Here is an 8554-nt window from a genome sequence, read left to right as displayed (position 1 = left end):
CGGAGTACCTGAGATGGCTGCAATTCTGCTCTGACTGACATTGACGAAGAAGCTGCACCAGCATCTCAGGGAATGACGCAAATTCAATCAATAACTCCTGCTGGACTTTCAAACTAAACAGAAAAATAAAAGAGCACTTGAAAAAAAAAGCACATTGATGCAGGAAATGGAATTGTGGCTACTTCTTAGGCAAACCTTTGGAAATCTTCCTCAGAGATTGTGAGGCTGAAGAAAAAATGCGGATCCTCGTCATTGGTCAATCTTACCAAAAGATCCTGATGAGCAGAAGAGAGACAATGGATTTCAGGTCGCTTCACTTAAATCTCCCATTAAAGGGTTTCCACCAGCATTCATACCACAGAGTGGGTAAAGAAAAGACATATATGAGCGTAACTCAATAGGCTTCTAGAAAAGGCTGCCACAAAGAAAACCAACAAGAGCCAAAGTTACAAGTCAGCAATCCAAAGCAACTAAGACAACTAGAATTTTGCAATTTCTGGAGAAATTGCGTGTGAAGGCGAAATGTATGAATAACTTCTTCGGGGAATGCTGCCGAACGATGTGGAAACGTGTTGAATTACTTGAGAAATGTAGAATATTTGGAGAATTTGTGGTGAATTTCAAAATAAAAGATGTGAAGTTTTTGGTAAGTGGGAAGTTGTGGAATAGGTAGAAAAATGATGAACAGTTGAAAGTTGGAATGGGTTGAATCGGTTGAAAAATGTAGAAATGAGAAGGGAAAAAGGAATTGGGTGTGAATTTCAAAATAAAAGATGTGAAGTTTTTGGGAAGTGGGAAGTTGTGGAATAGGTAGAAAAATGACGAACAGTTGAAAGTTGGAATGGATTGAATCGGTTGAAAAATGTAGAAATGAGAAGGGAAAAAGGAATTGGGTGTGAATTTCAAAATAAAAGATGTGAAGTTTTTGGGAAGTTGTGGAATAGGTAGAAAAATGATGAACAGTTGAAAGTTGGAATGGGTTGAATCGGTTGAAAAATGTAGAAATTAGAGTAGAAAAACGAAATTTTAGAGAATTTTTGTTGAATTTCAAAATAAAAGATGTGAAGTTTATGGTAAGTGGGAAGTTGTGGAATAGGTAGGCAAAAGATAAACAGTTGAAAGTTGGAACGAGTTGAATTGGTGGAAAAATGTAGAAGTTAGAAGTGAAAAACGAAATTTTATGAAATTTTGCAAAATCTTGTGCAAATTCTAAAAGTGAAAACGTGAAATGTTTGAATTTGGCAAGTTTGGGAATGTCCCCAATGTGATCTGAATGTGTTGAATTATGTGAATTTCAAACTGGAACAACGTAAATGTGAAATGTAGAATCTGCCATTAAGAATGAATGGGGAAAAATTTGCCATAAATTTGTGAATTTTGTGAAAACGGAAAATTTTTGGAACGAAAAAAATGTAAGCACCCATGCCATGAATATTTGGAATAAGTGAAAAGTGGAACGGAGTGAATCGGTTGAAGTATGTGGAACTAGATAAGCGCCAAAGAAAGCTAACGGAAAGCTAGCGCAAAATGTTGTAGAATAACAATAGTGTGAAGGTCTTCACCTTCACACTAACTAGAATTTGCAATTCCTGAAGGAATTGCGTGTGAAGGTGAAGAAGTTGAATAAATATTTAAGGAATGTTGCAGAATGATGTTGAAACGAGTTGAATCGGTTGAAAAATGTAGAAATGAGAAGGGAAAAAGGAACTATATTATAACTTTTTTTATAAGAAGGTACAATACTGTAAATATGTTTTTAGAACTCTTATTATTACAACAACTTTTTTTGTGGTCACACTGCACTGGTCGCACTGCAATTGTGTGGACACTTCCTGCCTTCTGCTGGCGTGTGGGCAACTTTCGTGCCATAATTCCTCAATTTAGAAGGTTTATTTTGAATTTGTGATTTGGGGGGGTCTAATCCGCGATGTACTGAAGCTGCGATGATTGAACCACGACGTAGCGAGGGATTACTGTATTGGCCTGAACTGTTACATCGTCCATCTCGATGCACCATTAAGTGTAGAAATATCACTTCAACAATTGTCAACCGGTGGTCCGCAGGCCTCTAGTGGCCTCAGGTGGTATTGCAGGTGGACTGCGAAATCGGAAATGGAAAATAATTGTAACATTTAAAAAAATAGAATGGATTTATGATTTAGACTTGGATTTATTTTCCAGCTAATTTTGTGAATCATTTACCCATCCAAATTATGTAAAATGTAGCTGAAATTACCAAAGTCGACATAGAGATACAAATAAATAGCCAGTATAAGTCTAGCCTCCGTTGCAAAATAAAATAATATCCCGTCAAAGCAGTGGTCCCCGAGTTGCTTCTTGGTTATAATGGTGGTCTCTTAAACAAAACCAGTTGAAATCCACTGCGTTAGAAAACTGCCGCGTTGATGCCGTTCGTTGGCCCGTTTACAAAAGTGTAGTACACTCACCCGCACGGTGACCCAGTGTCCACTATTTGATGTTGTTCACACTTTCCTCACAGACGCTGTTCCTGCAAGATAATGCCATCGGTCAGATCCGCCGGCAGGACCTGAGCCCGCTGGCACACCTGCGCTACCTCTACCTGCAGGTATGCACACACGCCCGTTATGCAAACGAGATGCGGAGGATAGACGGCGCCCCCTTGCGCTCATCTCGCAGAACAACAGTATCTCTGCGGTGGAGCCGGGCTCATTCCAGTCGCAGGCGCAGCTGCTGGAGCTGGCGCTTGATGGGAACAGGATCCGGTCCGTGACAGCTGACACCTTCCGGGGACTGCGCCACCTGCGCATCCTCTACCTGGCCGCCAACCACATTGCGCGACTGCTGGACTTCACATTTCGTGGCCTGCAGGTGACGTGGCAAAATCCGCCCATTGAAATGCACTTGGAGGGTGGGGGGAGTGGGTGTTACTTTAACCACCCAAAATGAAAATAAAAAACTCGTGTTGTTTTGCGGCACGGCGCCCTCAGCGGCTGCAGGAGCTGCACCTGCAGCACAACGGCGTGGAGGCGGTGGGTGACCAGGCGCTGGCCGGTCTGGCCTCGCTGGCGCTGCTGGACCTGAGCGGGAATCGCCTGCACACCATGGCGGCCGCTGCACTGCGGCCGCTGCTCAGCCTACAGGTGCTGCGCGTCACCGGTGAGCCGCCGCAATACCGCCAGCAAAGAGCAAAGAAGACGCATGTCGCCTGACCAACCAATGTTTTTTTGCATGCCTGCAGAGAACCCATGGCGCTGCGACTGCGCCCTGCACTGGCTTCGGAGCTGGATGGATGACGAGGGCCGGCGGCTGCTTAGCTCGTCTGAGCGCCGGCGCCTGCGCTGCCGTGAGCCGCCACGACTCTCGCGCCTGGGCTTGTTGGAGGTGCCGCCCAACAGCCTGGTTTGCATCCCGCCCCTGGTGCAGCTGGAGCCCCGACGTATGGCCGTGCGCCTGGGCGACAGTCTGCGCGTCTCCTGCCACGCCTCCGGATACCCGCGCCCGCAGGTCAGCCCGCCACATGGCGCAAAAAGGAACCTAAGCTTTTAATAACAACACCTTTTTAATGGTTGGGGGGGTGTCGTTTTCCAAACAAATGTAGCACCCCTGTAAACCACTCTGTGTAGAACCTACCAGAGAATGGTGGGTGCTTGGGTCCGGTTTGCCCTCAGGTGGATACCACAAAGGTTCACCTAATTAAGTGAGGTCTGTGAAAACTACCAACCAAACAAACACTAGTTAAAATGAGACCCAGAGCAACTATAACGTATTGGCGAAATTAGAACGAGCCATATTTTAATACACAAAACGAAAGTAAATCCACATAGAACAATGGCAAAAGACAAACTTCTTTTCACACGCGCACACGGATACACACACGCTCAGAATTTTAGTGTAGTAGGCCCACTCACACACACACACACACACACACACACGCACACTCAGTACTCACGACGTATGAAATGTCCTTTTCAGTCCGCACCACCCCGTTGGAGGCCTGTTTCCCCGCCTTGCTCACTACTCAGCAAAGCTAAAATTCCTTGTCGGTTTTTTGCAGCGTGAGTACGTGGCAATAAACGGTCTTGGTTGTCCGTAGCTTGTGTGCGTGGCAAGATATGGTCTCTGTCGTCGGGTAGCTTGAGTGCGTGGCAAGATATGGTCTCTGTCGTCGGGTAGCTTGAGTGCGTGGCAACGAGATGGCAACGTAGCTCAGACGTTAACCGCGGTTACTACGGCCTTGCTAATTTCCTGTTCCATGCTCGCTCCTCTTGCAACACAAAAAACTTTCCCGACTCGGCAAAAACTACGAGAGTCTGTACGTATCTTAAAACATACCCCTGTATTCTTAGCAAATTATTTACCAACAACACTGTCCATTCCTTCGCAAGGATCCCGCATACATCCGTTCAGCTCCGTCTTTTTTAACTCTTTTTTTTTTTTCTTTTCACATCTCCTTCCCGGGGGAAAAAAAAACCTCTCCCCTACAACAGCCAATCACATTTGACTATGTTATGCCAATTTGTTTAATTGACCAATGAAATGGTATGAACACAAACACAACCTAACTTGCTTAAACAGACAGTTTACTTTTAAGTTTGGGTGACCTATATTTAAGTAAAAAATAGGATTTATATACTATCATAATAATGAATATTATGACAATTACTGTAACAGAAATAGTTAAATAAACTATTAGTCTGGTAATCTACTATTTCACCGGGCTACACTCTCCCCCTTCTAAAAGGTTTTGATGTCCTCATCAAAAAAGGACTTACAGATATAATATAGTCTGCAAGTTTAAAGGGAAAAGGCCGAATTTGAACAAGTGAAACAACGCCATGGGGTGGCACCAGAGGGTTTGACATGAGCTTCTTCTGGAGTTGCTGTAAAGCCCACTTCCCACCAACACTCCGTGGCTTAAAACAGTAACTGGATGGTCACAAGGTTCTCCAAGTTCATCATAACTCAGCCTGACCACTGGACGAGTGACTCTCTTAGAACGTTCCACTTTCTGAATTTCCACTTCAGTTCTCTGACTTGAGTTCAGCTCTGTTTCCCCCTCTAAATCGTTGACTTCTGGGTCAGCATTGGGAGGCAGGCTTAGACTCTCACTGACAATTGACTGTGCATTAGCCTCATCTTGAGCTTGTCTCGGCATGTCGTAGACTGGTAGAGCTTGGCTTATTGGCAACCTGGGATGTGTCTGTAACTTGTCCCAGGCAATCTTCCAGTAATTTGTCCACTGTTCCTCCTCGCAATCAGACTCAGAGGACATTCCTTCCTCGTGGTCGGGTGACTGTGGCTGTTCTTTTGTCTTTTGTTGGGATCTGGTTACCCGTCTTTGTTGTGGCTGCTCATCACCCTCGTCCACAGGGAGTCTCACGAGGCAACCGATGGGTAACAGATGATTACGATGGATGGTCTTCTCCACTCCCATGCCTCTCTCAGGCTTAATCTTGTAGACTGGTAGGTTCGACAGTTTTTCCACCACCACATACGGTGAGGGTCTCCATTTACATCTCAGTTTTTGGTTGCCTTGAACTCCAAAATTTCTCATCAGCACTCGGTCACCTTTGTCCAGAACTTGTTCTTTGACATGCTTGTCATGTGCTCTCTTGTTTCTTTGGGGTTTTTTGTCCGATGTCTCTGTAGCTAGTGTGTAGGCTCTTTGGAGGTCCCTCTTGAGATTGGCTACATACTGGTGATAGGACTTGCCTTTTGGACTGGTATCGGCCACGTCAAAACAAACATCAACTAGTACACGAGCTTCTCGGCCAAACATCAACAGATAGGGTGAGTAACCAGTGGCGTCATTCTGTGAACAATGGTAGGCGTGAACCAGTTGACTGATCTTTTGACTCCACTTTTGCTTCTGCTTGGTATCAAGAGTGCCTAGCATTGACAAAAGCGTACGGTTGCATCTTTCTGGTTGAGGATCCCCCTGAGGATGGTAAGGAGATGTTCTGGATTTTCGAATGCCTAACATCCTCAGGAGATCTTGGATCAACTTGCTTTCAAAATCCCGCCCTTGGTCGGAATGTATGCGGGCAGGGAGACCATAATGTACAAAGAACCGTTCACACAGAATCTTGGCTACAGTCATGGCTTTCTGGTCTTTGGCTGGAAAGGCTTGAGCGTAGCGGGTAAAATGGTCAGTCACTACCAGGATGTTATCATAACCTTGAGAGTCTGGTTCAAGTGACAGGAAATCGATACACACGAGGTCTAAAGGCCCTTGGCTGGTTATCTGATTCAAAGGAGCAGCTTTTTGGGGCAGGGCTTTGCGGGTAATGCAATGGCCACAGTTTTTTACATACTGCTACACTTCAGTACCCATCTTGGGCCAGTAAAATCGATCTCTGATAAGGTCAAGTGTCTTGTCTATGCCTAGGTGACCAGACTCATCGTGTAGGGATTTCAGAACCATGGTGACATACTCTTTGGGTAGAACTAGCTGGTGCACTGGGGACCCATTTCTTTGCACATTTCTGTAGAGCAGGTTTTCTCTTATTATAAGCTTGCTTGCTTCTTTATTCAACAGTGTGGAAATCAGGTTTTCTAGAGTGGCGAATGGTGTACCACCACTCAGTGACTGTTTGACTGGGGCAATATTAGGGTCATGGTCTTGGGCTTGGATGAGATCTTTATGACTGAACTGTGTTAATGAACCAAGATCCAGCCGAACTGGGTAGACGAAGGACTCGGGAATGGCGCCTGGGGACACTCCGAGCGATTCTGCGACGGTTGTGGACTCTTTATGGGTAATTTGTTTGCAGAGAGCTTTGACACACTCCAGAGACACACTTTGCCATTCTTGTTTGGTATCGGACACGGGGTTTCGCGAGAGTGAATCAGCATCTATATTGTTCCTTCCTGGTCTACACCCTGTTCCAAATTATTATGCAAATCGTATTTAAGTGTCATAAAGATTAATTTTTTGTTTTTCAATTAAACTCATGGACGGTATTCCGTGTGAGGGCTCTTTGGATAACTGAGATCAATTTCAGACACCGGTGATGATTACCGGCCAGTTGAGCCCAAATTAAGGAGAAACTACTTAAGAATGGCGTTCCACATTATTAAGCAGATGATTTGAAGTTCGCTTTGAGCAGTGGCGGACGCCAACCCACGACCGGTGGGAGAGCTCGGAGGGCGGATGGGCTTTCAAGGAAACCCCGCCGGCCGGTCCCACTCGCACTTAGAATTTTTTTTTTTTTTTGGCTTCCATAATGTACCGGGCGCGGATGCGAAACCCACGCCGGGCAGGAGAGCTCGAAAGGCGGATAAGCATTCAAGGAAGCACCGCCGGCCGGTCCGCGGGCCAAATAGATCCCCCGGCGCGGTCTCTTTTTTAAGCCGGGCAGGAACGCGGCTAAGTGTGGAGCTTCAGGGCCGTTCCGCCTAACATTTTACGCCCGATTGGGCTTCCAGGGAGGCGGGTAAGCATTTTTAACCAATTATGGAGCTTTTTTCGGACTTCCGTCTGGAGCTTCAGGGCCGTTCCGCCTAACATTTTACGCCCGATTAGGCTTCCAGGGAGGCGGGTAAGCATTTTTAACCAATTTTGGAGCTTTTTTCGGACTTCCGTCTGGAGCTTCAGGGCCGTTCCGCCTAACATTTTACGTCCGATTGGGCTTCCAGGGAGGCGGGTAAGCATTTTTAACCAATTTTGGAGCTTTTTTCGGACTTCCGTCTGGAGCTTCAGGGCCGTTCCGCCTAACATTTTACGCCCGATTGGGCTTCCAGGGAGGCGGGTAAGCATTTTTAACCAATTATGGAGCTTTTTTCGGACTTCCGTCTGGAGCTTCAGGGCCGTTCCGCCTAACATTTTACGCCCGATTAGGCTTCCAGGGAGGCGGGTAAGCATTTTTAACGTAATGTACCTGGCGCTGACGCAAACCCACGCCGGGCAGGAGAGCTCAGATGGCGGCTAAGATTTCAAGGAAGACCCCCCCTGCGCAGACCTCCACTGGGCCGGGATGACTTTTCAGCTGCGGCGGGGAGTTGCCTCCCTCCGGTGGACACGACGAGTAAATACACCAGCAATCGCACTTAGATTTTTTTTCCTTTTTTTTAAGCTTCCATAATATTCCGGGCGCGGACGCCAACCCACGACCGGTGGGAGAGCTCGGAGGGCGGATGGGCTTTCAAGGAAGCTCCGCCGGCCGGTCCCACTCGCACTTAGAATTTTTTTTTTTTTTTTGCTTCCATAATGTACCGGGCGCGGACGCGAAACCCACGCCGGGCATGGCAGCTCGAAAGGCGGTTAAGCATTCAAGGAAGCGCCGCCGGCCGGTCCGCGGGCCAAATAGGGTCCAGTAAAGTACCGGTCGCGGCCACTAACTCAAGCCCGGCATGGCAGCTCGAAAGGCGGTTAAGCATTCAAGGAAGCGCCGCCGGCCGGTCCGCGCTTGGGGCCGGTGGCGGTCGCCTTGTGGCGGTCGGGGGATGGCGGTCGGGGCTGGCGCTTGGGGCCGGTGGCAGTCGCCTTGTGGCGGTCGGGGGATGGCGGTCGGGGCTGGCGCTTGGGGCCGGTGGCGGTCGCCTTGTGGCGGTCGGGGGATGGCAGTCGGGG

General features: G+C 47.3%; 2 protein-coding genes across 5 annotated transcripts in view; one reads left to right on the top strand and one right to left on the bottom strand.

Moving 5' to 3' along the window:
- Positions 1-211: 211 nt before the first annotated feature.
- Positions 212-8554, bottom strand: part of LOC133167284 (uncharacterized) — an 8434-nt gene continuing 91 nt past the window's right edge. The window contains exons 1-3 of one of the 3 annotated variants that reach the window (XM_061297970.1): positions 3932-7448; positions 3613-3695; positions 3382-3521 (exon numbers count right to left, since the gene is read on the bottom strand). In XM_061297970.1, the coding sequence (XP_061153954.1) occupies positions 4751-6082 (1332 nt within the window). In that variant the 5' untranslated portion in view covers positions 6083-7448 and the 3' untranslated portion in view covers positions 3382-3521; positions 3613-3695; positions 3932-4750. Of the gene's footprint in view, positions 276-3381; positions 3696-3931 lie in introns of those variants that run through there. The other 2 variants (XM_061297971.1, XM_061297969.1) reach the window with 2 other exon arrangements.
- The window catches only part of LOC133167286 (leucine-rich repeat-containing protein 24-like), a 48826-nt gene continuing 43196 nt past the window's right edge, over positions 2925-8554 (top strand). For both annotated transcript variants that reach the window (XM_061297974.1, XM_061297973.1), the window contains exons 1-2: positions 2925-3138; positions 3221-3486. In XM_061297974.1, coding sequence (XP_061153958.1) covers positions 2925-3138; positions 3221-3486 — 480 coding nt within the window. The remainder of the gene's footprint in view (positions 3139-3220; positions 3487-8554) is intronic.

The sequence above is a fragment of the Syngnathus typhle genome, linkage group LG14 (assembly GCF_033458585.1).
Source record: "Syngnathus typhle isolate RoL2023-S1 ecotype Sweden linkage group LG14, RoL_Styp_1.0, whole genome shotgun sequence".
NCBI classification, from domain to species: Eukaryota; Metazoa; Chordata; class Actinopteri; order Syngnathiformes; family Syngnathidae; genus Syngnathus; species Syngnathus typhle.
Note: the sequence above shows the minus strand (reverse complement) of the source record. Positions and strands in the feature narration are given on the sequence as shown.